A 14,943-nucleotide genomic window follows, 5' to 3' on the forward strand; every position below is an offset into this window, starting at 1 on the left:
CCCAGACACTTAGTCTATCCAAGTCATCTTGTAACTTATGCACATCCTCTATAGACTGTACTGTGCTACAAAGCTTTGTGTCATCTGCAAAGATAGAAAAAGAGCTGTTAATACCATCCTCTATATCATTGATAAATAAATTAAACAACAGCGGTCCCAGTACTGAACCTTGGGGTACACCACTAATTACCGGGGACCAATCAGAGTACGAATCATTGACCACCACTCTCTGGGTACGATCCATGAGCCAGTGTTCAATCCAGTTACAAACTAAAATTTCCAAACCCAAAGACCTTAACTTACCTGTCAGACGTCTGTGAGGGACAGTATCAAACGCTTTAGCAAAATCCAGAAACACTATATCCACAGCCATTCCTCTGTCAAGGCTTCTACTCACCTCTTCAAAAAAGCAAATTAGATTGATTTGACAACTTCTATCCTTAGGAAACCCATGCTGGCTATCACTTATAATACAATTTTAAGGCAAGACAAAACGCTCCTATTATGCTTATATGACTTCTTTACTGACACAGCAGCAACCATATATTGTATATAATAAAAGAAAAAACGTTTTACATATGTAATGCATATAACCATGAAACCTAGGACGTAACCTAGTATGCTATATGGATCATCCAATCAGTCCACAGCCCAGGTAATAAAGGTAATCCACACACAGGTATCTTCCTCTTCTTTGCTGCTCAGCAGTTCAGATAAGTACTCTCTGTTATTTAAAAAATATTTTGTGCCTCACTTTTTCAAATTTGCTCTAATATTTCATTATTAAAAAATTATTATTTTTCATTACTTCTTAATTTAATTTATTTTATTACTTAATTATTATTTAATTTAATTTATTTAATTTATTTATTTCATTCATTTTATTTTGCTATAATCTTCTTTCAGTTCATACATATAATTGTCTTTTTCAAGACAATTTTTTCATATACTGTAATTCCGCCATTTTCTTCCTTGCTTTCATACTATATACTCAACAGTATAATGTTTCAGCATTAGCCTTCTTCTAAATTGATACATATACTTACCGCTGGGGGTTTTTCCACTAACCCCCGTTCTCTACATCTGGTCACCTTCATCCCGGCTTTGTCCCCTGTTAGTTCCCTCGGCTTGCGCCTTTCCTATTCTTCGCATAGCCGCCGCCATCTTAGGTGCCGCTCGAGCGCGTCTCTCGCGAAATCTCGCGATACCCGGCAGTGAGGTGATCTCCTGTCAGGGTGAACGAGATTTCCGTCATTCTCCTCAGAGCGACGGAGCGAGTAGCAGCGCACAGTGACTTAGCGTTACATTGTTACCTCACAACTGTTCGCCATTATACTTTGTATCCTTTTCACTTTCCATTTTAAAAAATTTCTTTCTAGTTTCTCACCTACTGTGTTAGACTGCCATCTAGTGGCTGTAATATATATTACAAGCTGGGGGAAAAAACTTTTTCCTCAGCGTATTACCCCTCCATAACCAATTGACTTTGCCATAAATACAAGTGTATATATGTATGTATGTGTGTAGGTTTGTATATAGGTATATATACATATGGGCATACGTATATATTAGTTAATTAATTTTTTCTCAATTTACAACTGCTTGATAATTATTTATTTAATTAATTAATATACTGGTGGATATTATTCAACATTATTGTTTTTTCCTTCACCCTTTCTCACAGTATATTTCTCTCATTGTATACCTACATTCTCTTTATTCTCAACATGTCTGAGGAAAATAAAACTGTATCTGATCCTTCACAGGATCGTATTCAAACAATGGTGGACGCATCTGTGTCCAAATCGGTTCAAGCAGCGATTGTCACCTTACAAGACACAATCACAAAATCCATGAACCTGGTTTTGGCACGTGCCACCCTTCAAAACCCCTCAGATTTACCACCCCGAACTCCATCTGACCAATACTGGTCGCCCAAAGAATCAGTCTCTGAACTGGCTAAGGGCTTTAACCCCTTAAGGACCAGGCCATTTTACACCTTAAGGACCAGAGCGTTTTTTGCAATTCTGACCACTGTCACTTTAAACATTAATAACTCTGGAATGCTTTTAGTTATCATTCTGATTCCGAGATTGTTTTTTCGTGACATATTCTACTTTAACTTAGTTGTAAAATTTTATGGTAACTTGCATCCTTTCTTGGTGAAAAATCCCAAAATTTGATGAAAAAAATGAAAATTTTGCATTTTTCTAACTTTGAAGCTCTCTGATTGTAAGGAAAATGGATATTCAAAATAAAACATTTTTGGGTTCACATATACAATATGTCTACTTTATGTTTGCATCATAAAATTTATGAGTTTTTACTTTTGGAAGACACCAGAGGGCTTCAAAGTTCAGCAGCAATTTGGAAATTTTTCACAAAATTTTCAAACTCCCTATTTTTCATGGACCAGTTCAGGTTTGAAGTGGATTTGAAGGGTCTTCATATTAGAAATACCCCATAAATGACCCCATTATAAAAACTACACCACCCAAAGTATTCAAAATGACATTCAATAAGTGTATTAACCCTTTAGGTGTTTCACAGGAATAGCAGAAAAGTGAAGGAGAAAATTCACAATCTTCATTTTTTACACTCGCATGTTCTTGTAAACCCAATTTTTGAATTTTTGCAAGGGGTAAAAAGGAGAAAATTTTTACTTGTATTTGTAGCCCAATTTCTCTCGAGTAAGGACATATCTCATATGTCTATGTTAATTGTTCAGCGGGCGCAGTAGAGGGCTCAGAAGGGAAGGAGCGACAAATGGTTTTTGGGGGGCATGTCACCTTTAGTAAGCCCCTATGGTGCCAGGACAGCAAAAAAAAAACACATGGCATACCATTTTGGAAACTATACCCCTCGGGGAACATAACAAGGGGTAAAGTGAACCTTAATACCCCACAGGTGATTCACGACTTTTGCATATGTAAAAAATAAAAAAAAATGTTTTACCTAAAATGCTTGGTTTCCCAAAAATGTTACATTTTTAAAAAGGATAATAGCAGAAAATACCCCCCAAAATTTGAAGCCCAATTTCTCCCGATTCAGAAAACACCCCATATGGGGGTGAAAAGTGCTCTGCTGGCGCACTACAGGTCTCAGAAGAGAAGGAGTCACATTTGGCTTTTTGAAAGCAAATTTTGCTCTGGGGGCATGCCGCATTTAGGAAGCCCCTATGGTGCCAGAACCGCAAAAAAAACCCACATGGCATACCATTTTGGAAACCAGACCCCTCGGGGAATGTAAAAAGGGGTAAAGTGAACCTTAATACCCTACAGGTGTTTCACGACTTTTGCATCTGTTAAAAAAAAAAAAAAAATTCTTACCTAAAATGCTTGGTTTCCCAAAATTTTTACATTTTTAAAAAGGGTAATAGCAGAAAATACCCCCCAAAATTTGAAGCCCAATTTCTCCCGCTTCAGAAAACACCCCATATGGGGGTGAGAAGTGCTCTGCTGGCGCACTACAGGTCTCAGAAGAGAAGGAGTCACATTTGGCTTTTTGAAAGCAAATTTTGCTCTGGGGGCATGCCGCATTTAGGAAGCCCCTATGGTGCCAGGACAGCAAAAAAAAACACATGGCATACCATTTTGGAAACTAGACCCCTCGGGGAACGTAACAAGGGGTAATGTGAACCTTAATACCCCACAGGTGATTCACAACTTTTGCATATGTAAAAAAAAAAAAAAAATTTTTACCTAAAATGTTGGTTTCCCAAAAATTTTAGATTTTTAAAAAGGGTAATAGCAGAAAATACCCCCCATAATTTGTAACACAATTTCTCCCGAGTACGGCGATACCCCATATGTGACCCTAAACTGTTGCCTTGAAATACGACAGGGCTCCAAAGTGAGAGCGCCATGCGCATTTGAGGCCTAAATTAGGGATTGCATAGGGGTGGACATAGGGGTATTCTACGCCAGTGATTCCCAAATAGGGTGCCTCCAGCTGTTGTAAAAGTCCCAGCATGCCTGGACAGTCAGTGGCTATCTGGTAATACTGGGAGTAGTTGTTTTGCAACAGCTGGAGGCTCCGTTTTGGAAACAGTGGCGTACCAGACGTTTTTCATTTTTATTGGGGAGGGGAGGGGGGCTGTGTAGGGGTATGTGTATATGTAGTGTTTTTTACTTTTTATTTTATTTTTTGTGGTAGTGTAGTGTTTTTAGGGTACAGTCGCACGGGCGGGGGGTTCACAGTAGTTTCTCGCTGGCAGTTTGAGCAGCGGCAGAAAATTTGCCTCAGCTCAAACTTGCAGCCGGATACTTACTGTAATCCTCCGCCCATGTGAGTGTACCCTGTACATTCACATTGGGGGGGGGGGGGGGGGGGGGAACATCCAGCTGTTGCAAAACTACAACTCCCAGCATGTACGGTCTATCAGTGCATGTTGGGAGTTGTAGTTTTGCAACAGCTGGAGGCTCCGTTTTGGAAACGGTGGCGTACCAGACGTTTTTCATTTTTATTGTAGGGGTATGTGTATATGTAGTGTTTTTTTACTTTTTATTTTATTGTGTGTTAGTGTAGTGTTTTTAGGGTACAGTCACACGGGCGGGGGTTCACAGTAGTTTCTCGCTGGCAGCTTGAGCTGCAGCAGAAAATTTGCTGCAGCTCAAACTTGCAGCCGGATACTTACTGTAATCCTCCGCCCATGTGAGTGTACCCTGTACATTCACATTGGGGGGGGGGGGACATCCAGCTGTTGCAAAACTACAACTCCCAGCATGTACGGTCTATCAGTGCATGCTGGGAGTTTAGTTTTGCAACAGCTGGAGACACACAGGTTGTGAAACACCGAGTTTGGCAACAAACTCAGTCTTTTGCAACCAGTGTGCCTTCAGCTGTTGCAAAAGCTACAACCCCCAGCATGTACGGACAGCGGAAGGGCATGCTGGGTGTTGTAGTTATGCAACAGCGGGAGGCATACTACTTTGGCTGGGGATGCTGGGGACTGTAGTTATGCAACAGCTGGAGACACACTGGTTTGCTACTTAACTCAGTGTGCCTTCAGCTGTTGCAAAACTACAACTCTCAGCAGTCACCGACAGCCAACGGGCATGCTGGGAGTTGTAGTTATGCAACCACCAGATGCACCACTACAACTCCCAGCATGCACTTAAGCTGTTTGTGCAAGCTGGGAGTTGTAGTTACACAACAGCTGAAGGTACATTTTTCCATAGAAAGAATGTGCCTCCAGCTGTTGCAAAACCATAAGTCCCAGCATGCCCATAAGTGCATGCTGGGAGTTGTGGTGGTCTGCCTCCTCCTGTTGCATAACTACAGCTCCCAGCATGCCCTTTTTGCATGCTGGGAGCTGTTGCTAAGCAACAGCAGGAGGCTGTCACTCACCTCCTGCTGCTGCTTGATCGCCGCACAGGTCAGTCCCGCTGCCGCCGCCGTCGTCGCTCCTGGGGCCCCGATCCCAACATTAACGCCGGGGATCGGGGTCCCCAGCACCTGGGGTGCACGTCCCGCACCCGCTCACGTCCTCCGGAAGAGGGGCGGAGCGGGTGCGGGAGTGACACCCGCAGCAGGCGCCCTGATTGGTCGGCCGGTAATCCGGCCGACGAATCAGGGCGATCGTGAGGTGGCACCAGTGCCACCTCACCCCTGCAGGCTCTGGCTGTTCGGGGCCGTCTCTGACGGCCCCAATCAGCCAGTAATTCCGGGTCACCGGGTCACTGGAGACCCGATTGACCCGGAATCGCCGCAGATCGCTGGACTGAATTGTCCAGCGATCTGCGGCCATCGCCGACATGGGGGGGCATAATGACCCCCCTGGGCGATATGCCGCGATGCCTGCTGAACGATTTCAGCAGGCATCGGGCACCGGCTCCCCTCCGGCTAGCGGCAGGGGGCCGGGAAAGGACAGGACGTACTCCTACGTCCTCGGTCCTTAAGGACTCGGAAACGGGGGCGTAGGAGTACGTCCATTGTCCTTAAGGGGTTAAAGGACCTGGAAAGTCCAAATCAAAGAGACGACATTTGTCTGTTGATCCTTATTCCAAACCTACTAGATACACTTTAGAATCTCATACCCCCTCCAAATCACAGGCAAATGACTCCGTCCCTATAAGGGGAATTAACCAGTCAGATAATACTTCTTCCACCCTAGAAGAGGCTCACTCCTCTAAACGGAAAAAAGTGGACTTTAGATCCAAACCAGACTCCTTTAGAGAGTCCTCATCTGAAGATTCTGATCACTCAGACATTGAGGATGTGGACGATATTTTATATATCTCTGAGGAAGGTGGCTCAGACCATGACGACCCTGCTCTGCAGGACGACACCAAAACAGGTGATTCTAATGACCCCTTTTTCGATCCCTCATTGATTTATCACCCTCGGTCAGGGGAATTGTTACCTGAACCTAAGGTAGCTGAATATCTGGCTATGTGGGTATTTAAATCTCTGGACAAGGCTTCTAGGAGCAAATTAAAGTCAGAGTGCCCCCGCCCATCTCTCCCGCATAATTCTTCGGCCACCCCCGAGTTGGACCCTTTACTCAATAAATTTTTATTTAAGACGGGAAAGAATCCAAAGAAAGGGATCGACCGCAGCTTCAAGGCTTGCCAGGACAAACTTATGGACCTGCTAGGTCCATTAACCAAAATTCTCAATTTGGCAGAACTGGCTTCTAACTCAAATACTTCGGTGGATACCGAAACTCTGAAGGGATGGGCTCAAAGAGCCATATGCTTATTCGGCAATGCCAATGCCGCTCTCTCTACAGAGAGAAAGAGGTCTATTCTAATGAAAATAGACCCGCAGTTGACCAATTTGGCCTCTACGGAGCCACCTAATCCTACTAAAGGATTACTCTTTGGAGACGAGTTCATAAAAGAAATGAACAAATACGTGGGCCTGTTTTCGTCTTTAAGTAAGGCACAGGTCTCTATGAAGAAGGTCTTCTCTCAGAAGATTTTTGGAAAGGCTGGAAGAGGCAGGGGCCGCTCTTCCAGCCGCTCAACTCAGTATAGACCCCAATATAGAACCACATATAACCCACCACAACCCTCCTTCACTACACCCACCCCGACACCATTCTTCCCATACAGGGGCAGACCTTGGCGCGCACGAGGACAACGGGGTTACCCACGATCCAGACCATCTTCAGGTAAGACATGTCCAGTGTTCTTCCCTTCATATCCCATTAGGAGGGAGACTCCTACATTTTTTAACAAATTGGAGTATGATTACATCAGACTCCTGGATTCTAAACACAGTCAGGGGTTATCAAATAGAATTTGTTTCGCCCCCAATTCAAATGTCTCTCCCTCACCCGATCCAATTCTCCATGACAGACAAAGAACTCATAGATCTAGAAATCAAAGATCTCCTCTCAAAAAGCGCAATCACTCCAATCCCCTATCATTCTACAGGTTATCTCAGCAATCTCTTTTTAGTCAAAAAGAAAGATGGCGGTCACAGACCGGTCATCAATCTGAAATCCCTCAACAACCTGGTTGTATATCGTCATTTCAAGATGGAGGGAATTCACCTCCTAAGAGATATTTTAATGAAAGACGATTGGCTCGCCAAAATAGATCTGAAGGACGCTTACCTTACGGTTCCAATCCATCCTTCATCCCAAATTTTCCTTCAGTTCCTATGGAACAACCAAAGGTGGCAGTTCACTTGCCTCCCATTCGGCCTATCATCAGCACCTTGGTGCTTCACAAAACTTCTCAAACCGGTGATTGCATTACTCAGAGGTCGCGGGGTTCGCCTTATAATATACCTCGACGACATTCTTCTTATGGCTCAATCCAAGGAACTTCTATCTCTTCACACGGATTGGACTATGTCTCTCTTAACCCATTTGGGTTTCCTCATAAACTTCGAAAAATCAGTTCTTATCCCATCACAAGAAATCGAATTTCTGGGTTTTCTGATCAACACCCAATCAACTACCTTAAGTCTTCCATCCAGGAAATTAAAGACTATCAGGAAGGAGATTCGTCAAGTTCTTCGCAAGGACTTGATCTCCCTGAGAACGATAGCCCACATAGTGGGTCTTCTGGCTGCTTCCATTCAAGCTATATTTCCAGCCCCCCTCCACTACAGAGCGCTTCAACGGTTGAAAATTCACCATCTAAGAGAGGGGCTGGGTTATTCAGACGACATCCGTCTATCTTCCGAAGCCAGAGAGGAACTTCTCTGGTGGCTCGTCCACATAGAATCCTGGAACGGAAAAGCGATCTTCCATCCAAATCCGGATTTAATCATAGAATCCGATGCGAGTCTTTCTGGATGGGGCGCTCATTGTGGACCTCTTTCGACCGGAGGGAAATGGTCTCCCTCGGAATCTACTCTACACATAAATTGCCTGGAACTCCTGGCAGGTTTCTTTGCTTTAAAGAGCTTTGCAAAGAATTCCTCAAATTGTTGCATCCTCCTTCGGATGGACAACATATCTGCTGTCCAATACATCAATCATCTGGGAGGCACGAATTCCAAAATGCTTGCAGATTTTGTCAAAGATTTTTGGCATTTCTGCTTGGACAAAAATATTGTCCTGAAGGCAGAATATATACCAGGGATTTCCAATTCCATAGCGGACTGGTATTCTCGTTATCTTACAGACAACAGCGACTGGAGACTTCATCCCCCAGTCTTTCAGAGGATCAATTCTTTATGGGGTCCTTTACATCTGGATCTCTTTGCATCACGACTCAACACCCAACTTCCTCAATTTTTTAGTTGGCGTCCGGACCCAGAAGCGCTGGGAGTGGACGCTTTCCTTCAATCTTGGCCGAGGAAGATCCTCTACGCCTTTCCACCTTTCAACCTTATCCCTCGGGTTCTATTTCATGTTTTGATTCAGAAAATCACCCTGGTGTTAGTTACACCTCTATGGCCAACTCAATCCTGGTATCCTCAAATTTTAAGTCTCCTCATCGACTTTCCTCGTCTTCTACCAGCTTTCCCTCATCTTCTCCTAGACCCTCAAGGGAACTTTCATCCTTTGATCTTATCCAACCAACTACCTCTGGTTGCCTGGTTGATATCAGGCCAAACAGACCTGACTTCCAATTTTCTCAATCAACTAGAGACATATTATCAGATGCCTGGGCCCTGGGTACCAGAAAGGCTTACAGATCAGCCTGGGGATTATGGATTCGTTGGTGCAATCAACGGGATGTGGATCCCTTACATGCATCTATTCCCAATATCTTGAATTTTCTTTCTTTTTCATTTGATGAGGGTAAAGCTTACAGAACGATAAATCTCTACCGTTCTGCTATCTCATCAAATCACCCACCTATTGACTCCATCCCTATTGGCAAACATCCTTTAGTATGCCAATTACTTAAGGGTATTCGATTCAGACGTCCATCTTTACCCAAATATTCAACAACTTGGGATGTCAATCTTATCCTACAAATGTTCACCACCTGGGAGGATAATGATTCTCTTTCTCTTAAACTCCTATCTTTCAAATTAACAGTTCTCCTTTGCCTTATCTCAATCAAACGCATTTCCGACGTTCGTGCTTTAGACATAACACGTAGACAATTTACTCCTCAAGGGGTTCTTTTCTCTATTTTTCGTCGTACAAAAACCAACCTTCAATCTGTGTTCTACCCCTCTTTTCCATATCAAGATAAACTATGCGTTGTCCGTTGTCTGCACTCTTACGAATCTAAAACGGAATCTCTTAGACTTTCTTCTTCATCTCAATTACTTATCTCTTTTTGTAAACCCCACGCTCCAGTTACCTCAACCACACTTGCTAGATGGGTTAGACAGACCATGCAAATGGCGGGTATTGACATCACCAAATTTGGTGCTCATTCTACTAGGGGAGCAGTATCTACAAAAATTTTTCAATCAGGAGCATCCCTTTCAGATTTACTAAAAGCTGCCAATTGGTCCTCCGAGTCTACTTTTAAAACTTTTTATTTCAGACCCGAATCTCATGTTTCTATGGTATTATTATAATGTTATTATCATGCATATTTTATATGTTTTTAGACACATGATTGTATTTTATATCTAGCTTTAAACTAGCATAATAGGAGCGTTTTGTCTTGCCTTAAAATTGGGAATTTTCCTATCCATTGTGACGGAAAATTTGGATTTTAATAAAGACAAAACGCGAGTATTATCCCTCCCTTTTTGTAATACACCCATCCCTATAACTATTTTGTTCTTTATTTCCGATAGTGCAACAATAACCCATCAGTATTCTTCATCTGCAACCTCTTCGTATGGTGGATTTGAGGAGACTACGTCTTCAACGCCTCCGAACTTCGTTCCCTCGTTGTTTTCAGAAGTTTTCATGTTCATCGTCTTCAGTTCTATCTTTCGTGTCTAAGGTAGTTCTTCTACAGATTATCCAGTTCACAGCAAAGAAGAGGAAGATACCTGTGTGTGGATTACCTTTATTACCTGGGCTGTGGACTGATTGGATGATCCATATAGCATACTAGGTTACGTCCTAGGTTTCATGGTTATATGCATTACATATGTAAAATGTTTTTTCTTTTATTATATACAATATATGGTTGCTGCTGTGTCAGTAAAGAAGTCATATAAGCATAATACTCGCGTTTTGTCTTTATTAAAATCCAAATTTTCCGTCACAATGGATAGGAAAATTCCCAATTATCCCCTATGTATTCCTGTATGTAATCCCGTATAAATCCTTCAAACAATTTACCCACAATGCACGTTAGACTTACCGGTCTATAGTTTCCTGGAGAAGACCTAGTGCCCATCATGTAAAGCAGAAAATATACGTGGACACACCCACTTTTACAAAACTGACGTGAACGGTGTAAACCGCGGCACAAAGCTCTTTGAAATGTGTTCAATATTTTTTGCGCCAAAATTTTGGCGCAAAATTGATTTTTTTGTGCCGCAAAATTCTTTGAGAATCTACCCTCTGTGTACTTTATAAATATTTATAATTTTACTATTGTGCAGAGTTTTGTTCGGCGCACACTGCTGCTCCAGCACTTCTAGCTATGTGAGCAGTGCCGTGGAGGTAGAGAAGGCGTGCACGGTAGAGCCAGGGGGGGAGGGGGTTATATATTTGCGCAAAATTTATCAAACGACGTGCACAACTTTTGTAAATTGTGTAAAGGGGCAGATCTGTGTCTACAACAGACCCTAATGAGAAATCTCCCCCAATGATTCTATAAACTGGCGGTCGATACTGAGTATATAGTTTATATACATTTTTTGTGTAGAGGTTTTTTTTTTTTATATAATTTTTAATAGGAAAGAAATAAAAGACATTTTTGAAAAGGTTTCCAATCTCAGTTTTCGTTACTCAATAAAAAAGATTTACACCATTTTCTGAACAATATAATTTCAGTAGTATGTACCGTATATAAAGTATACAAAAAATAAGGTTGCAGCAGCAGCTCTCTTTGTCAAAAAAATCGAGGCTCTTAGCGCACTTTTTGATCAAAACGTGTCCCCATCCACCACACGGAGGTGGCCTCTTGTCGGATGAGACCCTAACATGCCTAATCCACTCACCTCTGCTGGGCATATGGCCTCTGACATGCAGGATCCTTTTATATTATGCATGTTTTGTGTATATCTATGTATCTATCTATATATATATATATATATATATATATATATATATATATATATATATATATGCATTGTACTATATGCACTATATCTCTGCACTTTTTATATCTTTTGTATATGTATGTATTGTATTGCATGCTCTATATATTCCTGCACTCTTCAGGCACTGCTCCTATCCATTTGGATTTAGTATACATCATTCCTGCACACTAATCAAGATTCATTTACCGTATTTTTCGCCGTATAAGACGCACTTTTTATTCTGCAAAACTGGGGGGGAAAGTTGGTGCGTCTTACACGGCGAATACACACACCTATCGCGGCGGTACCGGTGGCCATCAACGGCCGGGACCCGCGGCTAATACAGGACATCACCGATCGCGTGATGATGACGGCGACGGAGAGCGTGGATCCCAGGGAAGAAGACGTCCGGAGCGTCGGGGATACCACGGGGACGCGGCGACAGCGAAGGAGCGACATCCAGGGCAGCGGTGACGGGTCCGGAGCGGCAGGGACACGTGAGTATTACCTCCTATCCAGTGGTCTTCAACCTGCGGACCTCCAGTTGTTGCAAAACTACAACTCCCAGCATGCCCGGACAGCCAACGGCTGTCCGGGCATGCTGGGAGTTGTTGTTTTGCAACATCTGGAGGTCCGCAGGTTGAAGATAACTGTTGGGTTCAGAATTTTTTTTTTTCTAGATTTTGCGCCTTTAAAATTGGGTGTGTCTTATATACCGATGCGTCCTATAGGGCGAAAAATACGGTATACACTTCTACAAATATATTTTTTTACAAAAATATTTTTCTCATTTTTGTTTATGTTGCATGCGCTATTTACGGTATTTGTTTTACCATTATGCATGTTATCACATCCTTGTCATTTTTTTATGCTTTCATATGCCCCTGGATTATTATAATAATCATTATTGCTATTATCTCAAATGTATATGCATTATTTATAGCCATGTTATTGCCTTCACAGTCAGTTCTCCCACTATATATTTTCATTCTTTGTATTATTTAGCCCTGAGTCCGATGTTCAACTTATTTTGTATATCCCTCCATTAGCAGCGATCTGTCTTTCCCCCTAGAATTTTTTTGTGCACGCATGCGCAGTATGAGTGACTGTGGCCATGTTTTCGTTGCCGAACCCACTCTATAATGTGAATGCGCGTTGCGTGCTCCATCACACGAGTGCCGCGGTGTCCAACGTCACTTCCGACCCAGCGGCTTACTATTTGGACAGGTGTGTCTATTGGGTCACTATTATATAAATTCCGAACCTGTAGCCATTATTTGCAGCCAAATGTTTTAACATATATTGATATATATTTATTTTATTTAGTCTAATATGTACATTTTTAGAATCATGTTCTTTTATTAATAAAAAATATATACATTTTCATACATCGATTTGTACTTTATTTGGTGTCGGGGTTACGCTTTTGGCGTTTGTAGGTATATATGCAGAAGGAATAAGTTGCAATATATAGGGGAAAAAAAGAAACATGGTGGTTGGGGTGCTGGTGACTACTCCCAATGAAGCAGAGCTGTACTGTTCTGATCAATTCGGGAGCTGTGTATTCTTCCCCCACCATCACTTTCCTCCTCCTCCTATTCTCAAAAATGAGGAATCCTCCTGCCAGACTACCCAAATCTGTAGATAACGTTGGACTTTTTGTCAGAATTTTATTAATATTTGTATTTATATTTGTATATTATATTATATTTGTTTGTCTATGTTATAAAGTGATGTTCGTTCCCACCCAAATACCCAGTCCTCCATATAAAGTCACCGCCCCCCCCCCCCAAAAAAAAACACCCTATACCCCGAGTTTTCTATACCTTTATTTAATAATAAAAAGCTTATTTCACCCTATAAAACAAATGGATGTAAATGTCCATGTTTACACCTGTCCTCAGAGCAGTGACATTCCGTATGACATCACACATGTGACTTCACAAATGGTGATAGCTGGAAAAAGAGGTGCAGAGCCCCAGAGGCCTTACTCTGAGGACTGCAATCTAGCGAGCACTAGTGTTTCTATATTGTTTCCTTGCGCTTTTTATTTTATTTTATCATGATTCGAGGGGACCACATCAGCAGGGATGAGGTCAATTTGGCCTGTAGCATGTGCTGGACAGTTACCATCCTCCTGGGTTCCCTCTTCACCACCGGCCCGAGTTTCTGGTTTGAAATCACCAGCAACCAACCGAGCCGGAATATCACCTCCAGCCACCTGCAAGGGCAGAACGATACCATCAGAGATCTGCCCAGCTTGAATACTACCAGCAGCGACATGAAGTGTCCCATCTGGACGAGGACCAGGATCAGAAAGATCACCCCTGTCCTGGTGAGTAATCAAACCTCTGCCAGCAGCGACATGAAGTGTCCCATCTGGACCAGGACCAGGATCAGAAAGATCACCCCTGTCCTGGGGAGTAATGACACCACTGCCAGCAACGACGCGATCAACTGGGATTCCATTACCAACAACCTGCAGAGCGGGGCGGCCATCATCAAAAACTATCTTGGCTGGATCAGCACTTATGGTGACATGATCATCTGCCTGCTATGCTATATTCCCATCGATAACAACCTGCTGGACCGGTTCATAGATGCTGTTGACGACCTGATCTCGTTTGCTACTATCATCAGTGACCTGCTGTCCTGGATAGACACCACCACTGACTTGATCTTCTGGATCCCCACCATCACCAGCAGCTCCCTGCTTGCCTGGATGAACCCAGTCAATGAGTTTGTGACCTGGATTACCACCAACAGCACTATAGAGCTTCTTTACGTGATCTGTAACCCCACCGCCATCAGCTGGATCGGCTTCTTCAGTGACAGGCTCACCTGGATCGCCATCACACTCCAGCTTCTGACGTGGGTTATGCCAAGGGGGATAGTGACCAGCATCACCGGACCGATGGACTATATTAACTCGGTCAGACAGTTCCTGGGACGGGTCACCGTTGCCATCCTAATTGTCAATATCCCCGAGATTAAAGGTGTCATTACCATCATCGCCAGTATACTATGGGTATTCACCACCAACCTGTATGTATGAACACTGGAAAAGATGAATAAACATTTTTATTAGACAAATATTCCAATAGTTGTAATTATTGTTATAATAGACAAAGTAGGGAATTTATTATAAATCAGTGTTTTATATGTCAGTGAGAAACAAAAATATCTCGGAGTAAGGTGCCCCAAATGTATGAAGAGCCGCAGTTGAATATGGTTTCACATAACTACAACTCCCAGCATGCCCAGACAGCCAATAGCACTGCTCAGCCTCTGATTGGTGGAGCACTTTGTCGTACGGTAATAACTCAACTAACCCCTTCCCACAGAATGCCTTATATAAACGGCCGATTG

At 42.7% G+C, this 14,943-nt stretch overlaps 1 protein-coding gene across 1 annotated transcript; it reads left to right on the forward strand.

Annotated features, from left to right (window-relative positions):
* The first annotated feature begins 1,727 nt into the window (after positions 1-1,727).
* On the forward strand, positions 1,728-10,226 carry LOC130285283 (uncharacterized). The gene is made up of 3 exons (XM_056536641.1): positions 1,728-1,872; positions 5,945-7,117; positions 10,171-10,226. Exons 1-3 carry the CDS (start codon positions 1,728-1,730, stop codon positions 10,179-10,181), a joined length of 1,329 nt encoding a protein of 442 aa, XP_056392616.1. The 3' UTR covers positions 10,182-10,226.
* The last annotated feature ends 4,717 nt before the right edge of the window (positions 10,227-14,943 follow it).

This window comes from Hyla sarda, chromosome 8 (assembly GCF_029499605.1).
Source record: "Hyla sarda isolate aHylSar1 chromosome 8, aHylSar1.hap1, whole genome shotgun sequence".
NCBI classification, from domain to species: domain Eukaryota; kingdom Metazoa; phylum Chordata; class Amphibia; order Anura; family Hylidae; genus Hyla; species Hyla sarda.